The sequence below is a fragment of the Pongo abelii genome, chromosome X (assembly GCF_028885655.2).
Source record: "Pongo abelii isolate AG06213 chromosome X, NHGRI_mPonAbe1-v2.0_pri, whole genome shotgun sequence".
Classification (NCBI taxonomy): Eukaryota; Metazoa; Chordata; class Mammalia; order Primates; family Hominidae; genus Pongo; species Pongo abelii.
The window spans coordinates 50,657,979-50,676,050 of NC_072008.2; the positions used below are offsets into that span (position 1 = coordinate 50,657,979).

Genomic DNA, 18,072 nt, shown 5'->3' on the forward strand with positions numbered 1-18,072 from the left:
AAACCACTAGCCATGGACACACTATGCATGAGCTAGAGTCATTTTGCCACTTTGAATTTATTTGTTGATCTATACGATTCAGCTGTCTACCTTAGTGTTCCTGCCCCATAATCACAAAGGGTGGAAATTAAAGGATAGAAAGAAGATAACTAGGCGGAATTTACGATATCCTCCTGAGAACTTGGATTAAAAATTAAAAGAACTAAGATATTAATTTTGCCAGAATCAACTTATGATTTTAGGCAAGGCAACTGAACCTCTCTGAGGCTCAGTTTTCTCATCTGCTAAGTGAAATCTTGGAATCATAAGCTTTTCAAGTTGAAAGGAATTTTGAAGTTCATCTAGTTTGCCCACTTGAAAAAAATCAATTTTCTGTACAACATCTGACAAGCAGTTGTTCAATTTGTTTGTTTGTATTACTTCCAATGATAGGGAGTTCTCCACCTCAAGAGCCAGCTGATGTCATTCCTGCAGCTTACAGTGAATGTTGTAAAGTTATTTCTTCAACTAGAGCAAAGTTTCAGAAAAAATTTTCCAAGATTTAGAGCTTTAGGAACATTAGATGGACTTTTTTGCAAGAAAGTTAGTTCTCTACCTTTGGAAGAGTTCAAATAAAGGCCACATGACTTACATCTCCAGATGCTCTAAAATCTAGTATCTGGAGTCCAGATAACTTTTAAGGTCTATTTCTGTTTCCATGGTCAATGATTCCATGGCAATTCATTAGGAAACGCTAACTTTTTAATCTAGTCTTCCAAGCAGCTCTTTATTTCTAACTTTCTTCTTTTATTCTTTCTTTAAATCCCCCAGGCTCACACCTTTCATCTGTCTGTGACTTTTCTATTTCATTTGCCTCTTTCTTATATTTAGGTTCTCCCCCACCCCTAACTCAGTATCCACACTTGTCCTCCCTTTCTATCCTCATTCTGGGGCTTAACACGGTCTTGCCATAATTAATCATAGCCTCTTCTCTGAACTTCTGGCCTCTAGTTTTTCCCTTGTCTAATCCATCCTGTATTTCTAAAGTATCCCTCTTATCAATTCTCTTCCCTTTTGAATCCATCCTGAAGCTTAACTTTGAACACATTGCAAATCTTCCCCACTCTTTATCCTGGCATTGAAAAATCTCCACAGTCAGGCCTCATCTACCTCTCAAGACATACTTCTTGGACTCACTTTCCTAAACTTTTCTGGTGAAATGAATTCTCCCTTTCACTGTATTCCAAAAAGGTTCTGTTTTCCTGTTATTCAGCTTTTGCTTATACCAGTTCCATAGCCTAGGACCTCGCACTGCCCCTAATTCCCTGCCACCAATAAAATACAATCTATCTTTCAAGGTCAGTCTCAAATCTCTCCTCTGTTAACTCTTCCCAGAGGACTCCAGCCCATACTTATCTCTTTCTCCTCTGAACTCCCATACCACTTTATTGTCTGTTTCATTCCTCTGGCAATCAATCATGTATTGCCTTGTAACATCTCTGAAAACTGTCATTTATCTTGGGTACTGTCATTTAACTGTTCTTTTGTTTCTGTGTATATAGTGTCTCCCTATTACCTACAAAGCTCATTGAGGCTTGGAGCAAGTATTGCATCTTTTTTTTTCTACTCTTTATGAAACAGAATTGGGCAACTAGTAGGGGATGGCTTATTAATGTGTACTGACTAGTTTCCAATAGATTATCCAATTACTTTGTCACCACTTTAATAGACCACCAAATCCATGATTAATCTTCCCTTGCCCTATTTGTCAGGCATTGGTGGTGACAGAAGATAGAAGGGACCATTAGAGATAAGGCACATATGGGAGAAAGCATATTTGACAATTTAAGCTTCAAGTAAGACAAATTGCTAAGATGCTGGTGCCGAGACATTTCACTATCAGCTCAAAGTGTTCCTTAATAGATTTAGGTCCCTGGAGAAGCTCCACAGAGGTTGTGATTACAACCTGATACAACTCTTCCAAGAGAGTAAACAGGGAGATTTTTTTCCTTTCTAGTTTGTGCTGGGTAATCAATACCTAGGTGTTTAATTCAATGAATTCAGGGATGGCGCACCAATTCTCTGGTAGTCATCAGAATTTCTCTAGCAGTTTTTGCGTTCCTAGAACAATAATTAAAATTCAAAATATCATATGTGACCTTTTATGCCAAATTGAAAATGTTATATGATTCATGAGAAACCCTCCAGTTTGAATAGAGGTTAAGTCACAGGAAGGAAAGATATTGGTCCACAGGGACAAAGATAGGAAAGGAGCATGGAATTCACAACTTTTTATGACTGCCTCTAATGTTGTACCATAGTGGCCTCATTGGTTAGGGCAGGGGGCAAAAAGGGGATGTGCTTCTCCATTAGGAAAGGAAGAAGAAAGTAACAAGAGGTAAAATTCTGAGTGCTAAATCATATCAAGATCACCATCAAATGCTAAGCAAGGGATCTCTCAATTTAAGCATATATAATGTGGGACTGGGAGAGGCCTTAATGATATTGGAGAGACCTCAAGTCAGCCATCTTGTCATGTTCCCCATCATTGCTATAGGGAGCAGAATGTATAGTTATGAGACTAAGTGGTCAAAAGCCTGAGAAGTTCTCGGGGAGTAGGGATGGATGGTTCTTCTCTATGGCATTAGCTTTATTTCTAAACCGCATTATCACCAAGCCACTTCACACACTGCTCCATCCAAATTGCCTAGAACAATCTTCTACCCATTGCTAGTTATTTAAGACATTAGGTTGTTTTAAAGTCTGGATTCACCTTCCCCTTTATCTCTAAGACCTTTACAGGAGAACTTTGCTTCAAGACGAACCATGTATCATTCTCTGTCCAAACTCTGGTTCCAAGATTTCCTGCAGATTCATTTATTCATTCAAAAAATATTTATTGTGCCTTTACTATGTGCCAGAGACTGCTCTAAGTAAATAAGTGACACAGATCTCTCTCCTCCTGGAACTTACATAAATTCTAACTGTGGTAGATCTATAGAAGGGCAGGCAGAGTCTATCTCCTGAAGTTTGACTGCACCAGTTACTGCAGGGAGCAGTGGCCAGAGATTTGGTACTGCCAGGTAAAAAAGAACCTTGCTAAGCTTTGGAGAGGATACTTCTTGCTCTTCCCTCTACATTACTTTTGTAGTAGACAGAAAACAGAAAGGCAAAGAGCATAGTGGTCAAGGACATAGGCTTTGGAGTCACATAGCCTGCATCAGAATCCTGGTTTCACTACTGAATACTGATTCCGCCTTGGACTGGTTCCTACCTCTTTCTGAGTCTCAGTTTCCTTAGCTGTTACTATAGTCATTCAGCAGACCCAAGTCAAGACTGCTGATTCCGGTTTTCCTAACCTAAGGGCATCTACATTAGCTGCTCACATACATCTTGAGTGACTCATCCATTGGGCATACATTGACATCTACATAACAAGTGGATATGTATAGAAGTATCTGCACCACATACTTACAAAGGTCTGAGTCCAAGTGAATTACTCCTATTTATGAATAATTCTAAAGAGGTTTTCTGTCTATAATTCCTAACCAGGTGGTCTCTGCTTCCATCTTATTATTTCCCTGCTCTAAAGGTGGCTTAACTAATGCAATTAATTATTTACCTATTAAGAATTGTGTGGCTTCTCTACTAGTTTCCTTACCTTATAAATTTCTCCCTGTTGGACGGTTTTTATGATGTTAATCCATTCTTCCATGTCTTTCCGGTTGGGTGCAGCCAGAGTGATTTTTCGTTGTGGTGTGATAACCTAAACAAAAAGCCACATTATTAGCTGGTTCTCACTCCATAACTTTGCCTTCAAACACAGTCTGTGAATTCTCTAAGAAACTACACAGATGTACCAAGCACAACGTAAGCCACTTCTTGAATATAAGACAGACGTTCCCAGAGCCACTGTAGCTCCTTAGATACCCATCCAAAATAATAATAATGCTAATAGCAATAATTAACATTTTAATGCCATTCACTATGTGCCAAGAACTATTCTAAAGCACTTTATGCATATGATTTCATTCAATCTTCATTACAACCCTATGAGATGGGCATTGTTATTTTTCCCATTTCATAGCCGAGAAAACCAAGACAAAAAGAGTTAAATGATTTGCTCAGGGTCACCCAGCAGGTAAAAAACTAAATCAGAATTGAAATCCAGATTCTTTGGCTTCAGAATTCATTCTTTTAAATACTAAACCATGTACCATCTATTACTCAAGTTAGTTTGCCTGAAAACCCTACTTGCTTACTGCGACTCTGTCTACTTGAAGTGGTAAAATTGTATGTGGTTCATTAGGGTGTCCCTGTTTCTGTTTAGTGGGAGAGTGAGATGTCTAAAAACCCAGTTTCTTTCTTTCTTATGGTTAGGGACAACCTGAAGAGAATTTTACAGTTGTCTTTCTTAACCCTGCTTGGCACAAGAACCCAGGCAGGAATAATAAGAATGCCACACTGAGAGTCTAGCAGACGTAGACCGTGGGCAGGACTTGATCTTTTCCCAGAGGGCAGGAGGGATCATGGATAGCTACAGCATCAGTCATTGCTTCCATTGCCCTATTTGCCTTCACGATAAGCTCCCCAAGTCTTGAAGCTAGAGCTCACCACGCCAACAAGGAATTTGTTTCTTCTTTTGCATGTAACACAGTGAGATTATGTGGTAGATGGAAATAGGAGCTAGTTGGGATTATGATAACAGCCACTCCTTTGGTCCAAACCCATTCTTGAGTGGGGCTGATGTTCAGTGCTTCTGTGCTTTAATTAGGTTAAGGGGCAGCCTAACCTTTATGATTTCTTTCTTTGTAGAATGGAGACCAAAAACATTAGCCTATAGGCTCATCACCCAAAGACTCAGCTTTTTGGGACTGGTCAACAGAGCCCTCAGTTTTACCCTGTGTCAGGGTGATGTAATGAGAGAGTAACAAAAGCAAAGTCTTCTTGTTAGACCCAGCCGCTCTCCTTTCAAGGGAGGATGGAACATGAACCAACTATGGAAGCAGGATATTGGGTCCGCAGCTCTTTAGTCTGTTAGGTACTATCCCCTACCTGCCTAAACAGGAACTCCAGTCTCCATAACCTACCACTGAGGCTGGGAGAAGACAGTTCTGGAAGGAGGTGGGTAGGAGAATTCCTGGGCTACCAAGCTTTCTATTTTTCAGTCAGTTTTCTGGTCTGGATTCACCAGAACGACCAAAGCCATGTGACATTTCAGCCACACGAAGCCCTAGACACTTCCCTAGAAAATCTTCTGCTTTCTTTGAGGCACTTTCATCAGTAATCTCAACATGGGGTAGATTTCACTTTGAATTAGGGCTTTTATCTACCTCATCAGAGGAGAGGATGTCATGTAACTCAATTATCCTGCCATTTTCTATAACATATTAGCAGTCTCTTGAAAGACTCCCAGTGATACTCTTCTAAATCACCTTCACTGGGAGGACTGATTTTTATAAGTCACATACTCCCTTCCCCTTGAAATCAGCTTAGCTTTATACCGGTAATAAGGAACAAGACTATCACTTTTTTTCTTCCCTCTCAGTGGGCTGCTAGAAAATGTTTGCATGAATGATAACACTTTGGGATCAAAGGAAACTTTGGAAACCTGAAGTTCAAAGAAGCAAGAAGTGGTTATGGAAAGCTATCTTCCCAGCTAGCCCCTACCCCTGCCCATTTAGTCATTTCCAATCTTACTTACACAAAAACTGTGGCAAAGGTTTCTGCAGCTGCTTTCTGCCACAGTGGCTTGAGACAGATCAATCGTTTCAAAGTGTGCAAACTGGAAAGATATAAGACAGGGAGGGACAAGGAACTGTCTGATTAATGATGCAAAGAGACATTAAAAGGTAAACACACACACACACACACACACACACTTACTGACAGGCATTTGTGGCAGTCATGATCCAATCATTTCTTTGGCTTGAGGGCTAAAATTTATTTAGCAACATGATTTTTGTTAATGTATCATGTGACAAAAAAATGAAATCAAAATAAACTTTTTATAGACATTTATGTGGAATTATAGGAAGGCTTGAGTTGGTCAGTTCAGAATTATTTAAACATAAAGGCTTATGCTGGAAAAGATAATGAGATGTGGTTTAACTAGAGTCCTAGAGAAACAGATTGTGATAAACTCCTATTTTATTGGGTGGCAGCCTTTGCAGTGTTGCTAGTCCCATCCAGTTTGAGGCCTGTGTCTCCTTATTCACTGGCCATAGTAGATACCATCTAGCCAGCAGCAGGAAATCAGTATCATGGATACAGGCAAGGCCGGTTTCACCAGTATACAAACTGTGCAGTCACACAGGGCCCCATGTTCAGAAGAGCCTCACACTTAGTTTAATGCTTTGTCGTTATCATCTTAAAATTACTTCACAATTTTGTCTTTGAGCATGTGCTTTGTAAGTAAGGTCCAATGGGACAACAGATCATGCATATGAGCAGAGGAGATAAGCGCATTATACATTTCCACCCCATGTCTTGTCGCTCCATTTGCATCTGTGATGCCCGTGAACATAGAACTCTAGTGGACCCATGATGAGTGGGAGTTTAGCAAGACTCAAAGCAAGTACAAGATAAGTGTGTTACATCTATAACTGAGTAAGCAGTAGGGGAGCTGACAGCCCTGAGAGGTCATACTTTCTGTTGGAACCAGAACTTGCTTCAGACATAGGAAAAAGACAATAGTTTCTGAGAAATACAAACAACCAAGAAGCCCTATTGTATTCTTTCTTGCTCGTTACACCCCTGTGTTAGCCAACCATTTATGCTAAAAATGATGACATGGAAGGAAATGGAAAGATAAGGCAACCCACAGTTCTTTCAGTTAAAAAAGTGTTGGTGGAATGTGCAAGTATCGAGAAGTAAAATATGAACAGTTGAGCTAGTTTTGTGCAGTTTTTTATACTACTGAGAACAAAATACTACGCTTGTATGAGCTACTAAACACAAATTGTATAATTTTATACAATTTTATAGTTATTCTTTATATGAATTAAATGCTCTTACATTTGCATTTAAAACTGGTGTTGTATAGTGTGCAAATAGTGAAATTCATGCTAATTATTTAAAATTGTATTTTTCTTTACTTAGAATTACATTAGCAAATAAAAACACCATGACAAGTCTTTGCTTTATATTAATATTTTAGTATAAACATAAAGCGTTATATGTTAGTAGCTTTAATACAACTTCCCCCTGCTTTTTTAATAAAGGGCACTACATTTTCATTTTGCACTGGATCCCCAAAATTATAGTTGGTTCTGGGTGCAGAAGCTAGCTGGGAAAAATACAAAAGGAAAGGGATACAGAAAAGAGAAGGGAGAGAAAAGTATCCCCATTTGACCCAAAAAGGCAAGTTAAAAAAGGAGTACAGGGCTTCAACTTCCACCCTAATGTTTGCTGACACGTCTTTACTTATTAGTCCATCTTCCCACACAAAGGTTTCCTGGCACCCACCCATTAATCTAGTTGACAATATGCTATACATTACCGCGGGATGGTGTGCAAAGTAGAGCTTCTGTCCTTGAACCAGAAAATATCTAAGCTTCCATCTCTTGAAGGAGTTACAGTTCTTCAGCATAGGTCCTTCCTTCAATATTTTCTGAAAGACAGAAGCATGGTGTTGAGCAATTAGATCAATTCATAAGGTCATATCACTTGTTTTCTCAGATGGAAACAGCAGATATCTAGAAGGCTCTATCTTGTCACATATCTGAGAAATGGCCTGAAGGCCAGGTGAGAACACAGTGAAGCTCGTTCAATCAGAGGAGACATTGGTTACCCTTGGATTACTCATTCAGGATGATATAGGTTTCACGTTTATCAGGCTACGTGGCCCAAAAACCGTAGAGGATATCTCTATTTGCAGTAGAGGGCAGGGACATGAACATCATAAATATAAGAACAGCATTCCTAGGAAAGAACGCGTGGTAGAGGAAAAGGCTGTAAAGGCAGATTTTCTGGAAGTCTCCAGATTGTAGCTCCAGACAGGGCTCTCCTGTCAGCTCTTTTAGAGTGTTCCTTTTAGAATATTAAGTTAGATCGTGTTCCTTCCTTGTTCGCAAGCCTCCAATAGCTTCTCAACACGTTTAGAGCCAAATCCAGTCTTTACCATGGTTTGTCTTCAGCGGACTCATGATCTCATGAAGGAGCAAGCACATAAAAAGGAACCACAAGAAAACTACCTTCTGATTACTTTCTTTACATCTCATAGTCTAACCACTGATTTTTCAGTTACCTGCTGAACAGACTGATCCTAACCAAGCATAGAGTCTACTTACCATTTTCATCATTGAGGAAGTTCTCACTTAAGTTATAGGATACAAACCAACATGCAAGACTGCCATTTGGGAGAAGTACTCAACCCCACCAAGCTGGAATCAAACCCATACTTAATGGACAAAGGGCCAGACTGAGTTTAAAATCACCAGATCAAGGCTCTACCATGAATTCTATCATCTAAATTAGCATTCACCATTGGGTGGCTGGAGAAGAATTTTGTTTGGCCTACCTAGTGTTTTTCAAAGTTTCAAATTAGTTGGTAGTAGTTAAAAGGTAGAAGATTTCATATAAAAATTCAGGTTTCCTGTTTCTTTTTTTTTTTTTTTAAATTAGAACATCTGGTAACATTGAATTTATATTCTCACATGGCAACAATCTGCAGAAACTGAGTACCAGCTGCTCCCTTCAGATGGGGTGCCTGACTCCAGCAGGAATTTGAGTTTAGGACTCTGATCTAAACTATTATTTGCCATTCCTGCTCTCCCAAATACACACACACACATACACATACACACACACACGTACTCATACACACACATTTATACACTCTTCAATTCTCTAACCAATTGGATAGTACTAGTGGACAGAGCCTCTGTATCTCAACTGAAAAGTCAGTTCATAAGCAGTCACAATTTACCTGAGCCCTCTTCATAGCTTATGGGAGTTTCAAGGTTATTGTAACACCCTTGGGATGCAAAAGAATGGTGCTGAGCAGTCAGAACAAAGAGAACAATAACATCTTGTGGGAAGGAGGGAGTTTGCAGTGAGAGAGAGTAAGAAATTATATTTAAATTGTTGAAATTGAGTCATCCAAGAAAAAACAACTGCTGTAAGCATTAAGAATATATTGTTCCTTTCCCCTCTCTGGCCAGGTGGCCTAAAGTACAGTTCTCAAAAATGGCTTTTGGTTTTTTTATCCTAACCCTCTCACCTCTATCCATATATTTCTCCACACTAAGTCTCCATAATACCTAGGCAGTCCCATTTACTCCTTTCTGCTAAAGACTTAATTTCCAAAATTTAACGGCTCAGAATCAATTCTGTGCAACTGAATCTACACCCATTATCTCTGCCCTTTTCCCAACTTGTTCTGCTCTGTTAAAATTATTAAATGCTTCCTTTACTCTTCTTATTTTGTCATATGTAATGTCCCCTATACCAGCTCATTTTACAGTTTTTGGTCGGCTACTTTTCCCTTCCCTCCATTCGCAGTTTAAAGTGTTGTAACTCTGACTGTCAGATATTTACACTACTACATTCTCTTGGCCTGTTCTGAGAAGCACTTACCCTTAAAGAACCCATTTTTCAGGCATTGCAAGTCATGGGCTAGTAAACGAAAATCTTTCTATTTATAACTTGTGAATATGATAGCCCAAGAGGACTCAGATTTTAGCTTATGCATTTGATAAGCTCTTTAATGATATTACTACGAGCAAGAAGGAGAAATGATTATCTTTGTTCAAGTTCCTATTTTATCTGCCTGTAGATCACATCCCCTTCCTCAGCAAGTCATCCTGTTTGGTTATTCAGAGCCTACTCCCAACAAACCAGTAGCCACCCTCAACTCAGGGGACCCCCAATTAAGCTCTACCACTCAGGGGACCCTTACAGACAATGGAGCTATATAGGAATAAGTTTTCTATATCTCACCATAATTAATACAAATCTGAAATAGATTCTGATAAGTAAAGATGTATAAGCCCAGAGCGAGTTCGTGTCCTTTGTAGGGACATGGATGAAATTGGAAATCATCATTCTCAGTAAACTATCGCAAGAACAAAAAACCAAGCACTGCATATTCTCACTCATAGGTGGGAATTGAACAATGAGAACACATGGACACAGGAAGGGGAACATCACACTCGGGACTGTTGTGGGGTGGGGGGAGGGGGGAGGGATAGCTTTAGGAAATATACCTAATGCTAAATGACGAGTTAATGGGTGCAGCACACCAGCATGGCACATGTATACATATGTAACTAACCTGCACATCGTGCACATGTACCCTAAAACTTAAAGTATAATAATAATAAAATTAAAAAATTTTTAAAAAAGAAAAATAACTTTTAAAAATTATTAATACATCATAAAGCAACAATTAAATACCACTACATGTGGATTAGAATAGCTAAAACCCAATACAGTGACAATACCAAATGCTGGCAAGAATATGGAGCAAAAGGAACTCTCCTTCATTGCTAGTAGGAATGCAAAATGGTACAACTAGTTTGGAAGACAGTTTGGCGGTTTCTTACAAAATCAAACATACTTCTACCACATGATCTAAAAATTGAAATCTTTGCTATTTACCCAAATGCATTAAAAAGTGATGTCCACACAAAAACCTGCATATGAATGTTTATAGCGGTTTTATTCATAATTGCCAAAACATGGAAACAACCAAGATGTCCTTCAATAGGTGAATGGGTAAACAGACTGTGGTACATCCAGACAATGGAATGTTATCCAGTAATAAAAATAAATGCACTATAAAGCCACGGAAAGACATGGAGGAACTTTAAATGTATATTGCTAAGTAAAAGAAGTCAATCTGAAAAGGCTACATTAACTATATCAATACAACTACATAACATTCTGGAAAAGGCAAGACTATAGGGACAGTAAAAAAACTCAGTGGCTGCCAGAAGCTCAAGGGCAGTTGGGAAGAGATGAATAGGTGGAGCACAGGAGATTTTTAGGGCAGCGATACTACCCTGTATGATACTGTAATGGTGGCTACATGTCATTATACATTTGTCAAAACTCATAGAATGTACAACACCAAGAATGAACCCTGATGCAAATGATGGATTTTAGTTAATAATAAAAAATCAATATTGGCTCACCAATTGTAACAAATGCACTGCACTAATGCAAGATGTTAATAATAATAATAATAATTGTCTCAGGACCTTGGTCAGTTTAGTAGCCCCAAGCAGGTAATAGGGGAAACTGGGAGGGGGTGGGAGGGGGTATATGGGTACATTCTTTACTTTCCACTCAGTTTTTCTATATATCTAAAAATGCCAAAAATGGTCTATTAATTTTTTTTAATAAGCAAGCAAAAACAGGCTGGGAATTCTGAAAAAGAAGAATAATTAAGAGGGAACTACCTGCTATTTAGGTTTTAAAACCTAGTATAAAGCTATAATAATGAAAAAAATAATTAAAGGGACTAAAATGTTAAAATTATTAAAGGAACATAAACATATACCCATGTGATATGGCAGGGGCATAAGCATAAGTATGAGGAATATTCATTGAAAAATACAACAAAAGCTCTGTCTACACCCTGGCTGTTTCAGGGAGTGGTTGTTTGAGTTCTTTAAGGGAAAAAGAGATGGCAGAAATGAAGTAATCTCTTTTATACCTGATACCCAAGGTCTGAGGGTATGAGAAGGGGAAAGTTTCAATGTGTGTCTACCAGTGGAGATGAGGAAGATTTATTTCTGAAGTGGATGATGAGATTGTGGAGCTACTTTCCAATAATAAATTATTATTATTATTATTATTGTTAACACATTTTAGATTAAGTCTGGAATTACTCTCGCAGATACTATGGCTTGTCAACACAAAGTTTATAATCCTTTGGCACCAGAACAGAGTTGGTAGCTTGTGGGAACTGTCCTTCTTTTGCCTATCAAGTTACTTTGTTTCTGTCAAAAGCCAAATTACCATCTGGAAACTGGAAACAGGACACAGTCAACCATGACAAGAACAGAATGTCAAGGCTAGGGAGCACGTAAGCTCTGTGGTTCTAAAATTGTTTAGTGAGATAAACCTCTTCACCAAGTTAAAAGACCCATGAGGGCATTGTTGGAAGGAACCAAATGAAGTTGTATTGCTTTGAATAAGATAAAATGAAGTTAAAACCTACTTTTTGTTAATTAAGTTAGAATGCAAATCTTCTTAGGGGATAGGCAAGGGCTCTCCCTTCAATGCCTCCCTTCGCAGGGTGCATAATAAGAGTTCCTTAAGTTCTAAACAGAGGCTCTGTGTCATCAGCTCTGAACTTCTACAAATGCCCAAACCTGGATCTTGGAAAAGGTAAAGTACCTGTAGTCCTTTTCCTTCTGAATTCTGTCCTCCTTTGGGGAAACTTCCCTACTCACCCGATTACTGTTTCTAAATAAACCATTGTTTATTTTGTTAAAACCCCAAAACCAATAGGCAGCCCCAGGAAGCCAGTTTGAACAGGCAGAAGCTAAAAATCCCTTGCTTGATTGCCCCAAGTCGATAAAATATGTGCATGCAAAACAATCTTTACCTGCTTGGGGCTACTAAACTGAACAACGTCCTGAGGCAAAAATTGGAAGAAGCAAGGTAACAAGCAAACGCATCCTGCCAAGGGAGGCACTGAAGGGAGAGCCCTTGCCTATCCCCTAAGAAGATTTGCATAGTGCTTCCTGGTCCCTGGCCTCTGGCAGATAGTATCATCTCATTGCCTCCTCACAACTATGCAGTATCACGTCTGACTTCCAGACAGTAAATCTGAGGCTTGGTTTCCCTTACTTTGTTCAAGTACCCACAGTTACAAAATGCTAGTGGACTCTGTGCTTCCTCTCCCCGTGATGAGAAAACTGGGAGGGCTTGGTTAATTAGTATGTACACAACAGGGTGAACACAGACCCCACCCCATCCCCCTGCCAAACTTTATTCTAAATGACAAGATCATAGATTGCTAAGAATTAAAATGTATTCTCGGCCGGGCGAGCACGCCTGTAATCCCAGCACTTTGGGAGGCCGAGGAGGGCGGATCACGAGGTCAGGAGATCGAGACCATCCTGGCTAACACGGTGAAACCCTGTCTCTACTAAAAATACAAAAAAAAAAAAAAATTAGCCGGGCGTGGTGGCAGGCGCCTGTAGTCCCGGCTACTTGGGAGGCTGAGGCAGGAGAATGGCGTGAACCCGAGAGACGGAGCTTGCAGTGAGCCCAGATCGCGCCACTGCACTCCAGCCTGGGCGACAGAGCAAGACTCCGTCACACACACACACACACACACAAAGTATTCCATGAACAGCTCTGACTATTCCATACTAGAACTCTTAATGAGCTTCCCTCAAAGTGGCAAATGGTATTCCTTGTTTTTCTAAAGACCTAACATTCGTTGGCGGGCGAGAAGGGAGTTCTCCAGTTTTTTTAAAGTGACAGTCCAAGATTGACTGGAGGAGTAATTAGAATTCACATATTGACAGCACTTTGTAATTAATAAAGTGCTTCCGCTTCTCATCAGCCCTCTGAAGCAGGTAGTGAAAGGCGTTTTCTAACGCAATTCTGTCCTATGAAAGACACCCTGAAATTAGTATCTTCAAGTGGCTTGCCCGAGGAAGTAGTTGAAATTTTTCCTCTCAAATAAGATAGCCCATGTTTGTTTTGCAGTTTTGAGACTTTGCAACATCTTGGAGTTAAAATATTTGTCAGAAGAACGCATCTCTGATGTTATTACAAAAGGCAATGAGGAATGGGACTCCATATGGGAAATTCTGCTTGGTGGCCACATTTATAAGCACACAGCTATTTCATAAGAAGGGACACACATGTAGTCCTCCTGGTCCAAGCTGCCACATTTCTGTGGCAATATCTGTGATGCTGCAGATAGAAACAATTTAGGAAGGGCTGTAGAATCCTTGTACATATTGAAATGTCATGTTACCACTTGACGCTTCTTAAACCACAGCACACTGCAGGCAGGCTTCCTAATCCTTCCTGCCAGCTCTATTAGACATTAAAACCCAAATAACATTATGGTTTCTACTATTAAAGCCTCAAGGCTGATTGTTTTGTGGTGAGAGTGAGTATGGTGCTAATTAATCTATTGTCCCGAATTCAATCACCACAGAGATCAATTGGCTTCATTCAAATTCAAGAATGTAGGACTCCAAGGCATACGTAATTCAGGTCCTGTGTACAGTGTTCACACAAAATGGTCTTTGCCAAAACCATGGCTGCCCTTGCAGAGAAGGCTAAAGCTTTGGAAAACTCTGCTTTAGTTTCATTCTGAATCCTCTTCGATAAACCACTACCCAAATCCATTGCTCCCAGAAACTCCCACACCCTGGCACAGGTAGTATCTCTCTCTGGTGCTCTGTACAACTCAGCATGTGTAAATTAATAAATTAATGAGGATAAACATTTCCCTCACTCCATATTTATAAAATATCTTCTATAAAATATCTCAACAGAGTCTGTAAAGCAGCCCAATTTCCTGTATATAATTAACACCCGCCTGCTGCTTAATTGGGAAAGGGCAAGTACAGCTGCTGCTGTGACCTTTTCCTATGCTTCTCCCAAGTCCCTAAAGCTTCTACTATCTGCTACATCTGTTTTTCTGTTGCTTGGTGCATTTTTTTTTTTTAAGAGACAGGGTCTTGTTCTGTCACCCAGGCTGAAGTGCAGTGGCGCAATCATGACTCACTGTAACCTCAAACTCCTGGCTCAAGTAATCCGCTTGCTTCAGTCTCCTGAGTAGTCGAGACTACAGGTGCCCGCCACCATGTCTGACTAATTTTTTCATCTTTTTGTAAAGACAGTCTCGCTATGTTGCCCAGGCTGGTCTTGAACTCCTGGGCTCAAGCAATCCTCCCACCTCTGTAATCCCATTACAGAAATGAGCCACCATGTCCAGCCTGCTCGGTTCGTTTTTGATGCATAAGGCTTTGGGGAATTATTTACCTTTTCCTAGCAAAAGGGTCCCCTGTTATACAGCCAAGTTGAATTCCACCCCCACCCACTCAAAAAGTAGACAAGCACCATGACATGCACCACTACCTGTTATTAGTTGGCTGCTCTTCCGTTTTAATTTCTCTTGTTGCTCTTGTGTAGGAGGCTGGATCAAGTTAGGGGATGAGTAGGCTATCATTCCCCAGGTGAGAACTGAACTATTACGGGCACAACTGAGAAGGCCAGCTTTCTGTCTATGACTCCTTCAGTCCAAAGACCTGAAACATCTATTCTCTTTGCTTGGGTTAGAGTGCTGGGAAGAAAGCTTTTTCCTAACACTGGCTTGCCAAAGTTGATTCAAAGCAACTGTGTTTGATTTGGTTAAAATGCAACTCTGGGTGCTTTAGGCTTTAAGAAAGGTCAGACCCACTGCTCCACTGAAAGCTTTACATTCCCCAGGGTCCTGTTGACATGGCAGGAGTCAGACAGACTGGCTCCAGCACTTACTAGCTGTGTGACCTTGGGCAAATCACTTAACCTCTCTGAGCCTCAATTTCCTTGTCTGTTAGATAAGAATATCTTACAGAGCATGTGCCTGCCACTCTGTGAGTCCCTTGTCCCTTGTGGATTGTGGAGCCAAGGGCTGCTGCCATCGCTCTGCTCATGCCACTACTGGAATCTTCCCTCCTGGCTGTCTAAGGGCTGCAGCAGCAGGATGAGGAATAGGATGACCGACTGTCCTGGTTTTCCCAGGAGTTTCAGCACTACAATCAGGAGGGTCTTGGGCGAACTGAGACCTCGTGGTCACCCTAACACTGAAAAGCCAGATCTTTCTACCATGCAGGTCTGCAAGGACTGTATCTGCAAATCTCCTCCCACTGCTTCCTGTGCTAAGGAAGAGCTATAGATGAACATCTATGTCCCTGTTCTCTATCAGTGAAATAAAAGAAAGTTGATAATGATGCTATACGTATTTATTTTTATGAATAGGCAAAAATTTTAACCAGTTCCTTGCATATCACTAAAAAGGTATTTTACACACGTGAGCAAACATATATACACATATATTCTTTTTTCTTCCTGTAAATCATAGCATTCTATGTACAATGTTTTGTTTCTTGCTTTCTACACTTAATATACAATGAACCCTTTTAGATGTTGATACATATTAAGTGGTTTCCTTTCTTTTTACAATTGCATAGCATTCTACTAAATGAATGTAATGTGATTTATTTAAACAATTCCCTATTGAAAGACAGTGCTTTCAAATCTTATTTTATTATAAATGACACTGCAAAAACTCTGTATATACATGTAATTTTGCACTGGTCTGAGTACATTGATAAAATAAATATCAAGAGTTGATGACTTTAAAACTAGTCCACTGGGACCATAAAGCCTAAACACCTATAAGTTTTGGGGGAGCCAAAAACATAGAAACAGGAAACCCAGTGAAAGGAACAATGTAAATGGAAGCTTAGCCTTTAAGTCTGTGTCTTCTCAAATCTCTCTGCCCCTCCCCCCTTCTTCTTTTCTATTACTGGAATTCCTAGGGAGGGTAAGGATCACTAATTGTTTGGGGTATAGGAAGGAGGTGAGCAATCTGAGCCCAGGCTGACAAAGTTCTGAAAGTGGTAACCTGGCCCTTGGTAATTGACCTGGGACTAGCTGCATCCAGGAAGGAGGAAGAGCTCTGCTGAGCCCGCCCAGAACTACTTATAGGTTTGAATGCTGGCTTTGCTGCCTACTAGCTGTGCAGCCTTGAACAAGCCATTTCACTGTGACGAGGGGCCACTGTTAAGTTGGTAGGATGGAGATACAAGCTCTGGTCTATGTTAGTTCAAAGTCTGTGCTCATGCCACAAAACTGGCCTTTTAACTTTCTGAGCTAACCACGACCTTAGTAATGAGTAATCTTAGATCTCCCTGTCCTGTTAGAGATTATGAAAATAATGCTCCAAGAGGGGCTGTGCTTACTCAAGTCAGATAGCAAATTAGTGGTAGAGCATTGGGCCTCTGGCCACCGTATTTCAGTTGTGTTGGGACTCCTCACCGACCTCCGTAAGGTGAGTGAAGGTGCCCTATAACTGCAGCCGTTGAGTTTTCACTGTATTGGGAATGCCTCTTGGAATATGTGCACAGTTACAGGGCTCTAGGGGAATGGCATGGAATGGCATGTGAGGAAACCAGCAGGAAGATGGCTTGACTCTAAGAGTAGGATCAAAAGGAAGGGCTGAGTAAGAGCTTTGGGGGTTTGAGGAGAAAAGTGGCTTATGATAAACCTTTCTGCAGAAGGTTGCCTTTGCTCCACAAATCCAGGGAAGACTCAAAGTTCTGAGTAGGGGAAAGAGGATTGTTTCTGACCATTGGAGAGCCAAAAGCCAAGAAACAGGAAATCCAGTGAAAGGAATAGTATAAGTGGAAGCTTCATGGGAGACCCCTATGGCTACAGCAGTAGTTGCTGCTTGCCTAGAAAAGAAGTTTTTTGGTCACACAAATTTCCTCCAAAAAGATACCAGGGTACCTTGGACCCTGGTCCTCAACCTAGGCAAGGTCACAGAGGTCAGGACATCAATTAGCTTATCTGGTGCTGCCATCGCATAAAAAGTGACAAAGCAACGCTTGCTTCCAATTGCCTTCTTTTCCATTCTTTTACCTGACCATAAGCTACCAGAGACGAAGGTTCTTCTAACATTCCGTGGATGTTTATTCTCTCAGGGACACTTCCCTCACTGCTTCTAACTAACCCTGGGCTCCCACCACCAAGAAACATGCCCTGTTTATCCTAACCATCTACTATGAGAGCAGTGGCTCCTGTTGTGACTCTGGTGATGGCCCTCATTAGAAGCAGCAGGAGTAGCAATTTTTTCTCTAAGTTTCTCTTCAACCCTCCTTCTCCAAAGGAAGAGATTTGTTTCTGGCTGACAAATGCCTGCTATTTGCCCTTGCTTTACATGCATTATCTTATTTAATGCCCACAGCCACAGTCCTGTGAGGGAAGTGAAGAAGTTGGGGCTTAGAGAGCTTCAGTGTCTAGCTCTAAGTCACAGTGAATAGCAGAGCTGGGGTTTGAACCCTGATCTTTTTTACTTTACTATGTCTCCCCACCCCACTCTCATATGAAATAACTACATGATGA

General features: G+C 40.4%; 1 protein-coding gene across 2 annotated transcripts in view; it reads right to left on the reverse strand.

Annotated features, from left to right (window-relative positions):
• The window catches only part of DGKK (diacylglycerol kinase kappa), a 106,237-nt gene that overhangs the window by 51,809 nt on the left and 36,356 nt on the right, over positions 1–18,072 (reverse strand). For both annotated transcript variants that reach the window (XM_024240406.3, XM_024240407.3), the window contains exons 2-4: positions 7,481–7,591; positions 5,684–5,764; positions 3,641–3,745 (exon numbers count right to left, since the gene is read on the reverse strand). In XM_024240406.3, the coding sequence (XP_024096174.2) occupies positions 3,641–3,745; positions 5,684–5,764; positions 7,481–7,591 (297 nt within the window). The remainder of the gene's footprint in view (positions 1–3,640; positions 3,746–5,683; positions 5,765–7,480; positions 7,592–18,072) is intronic.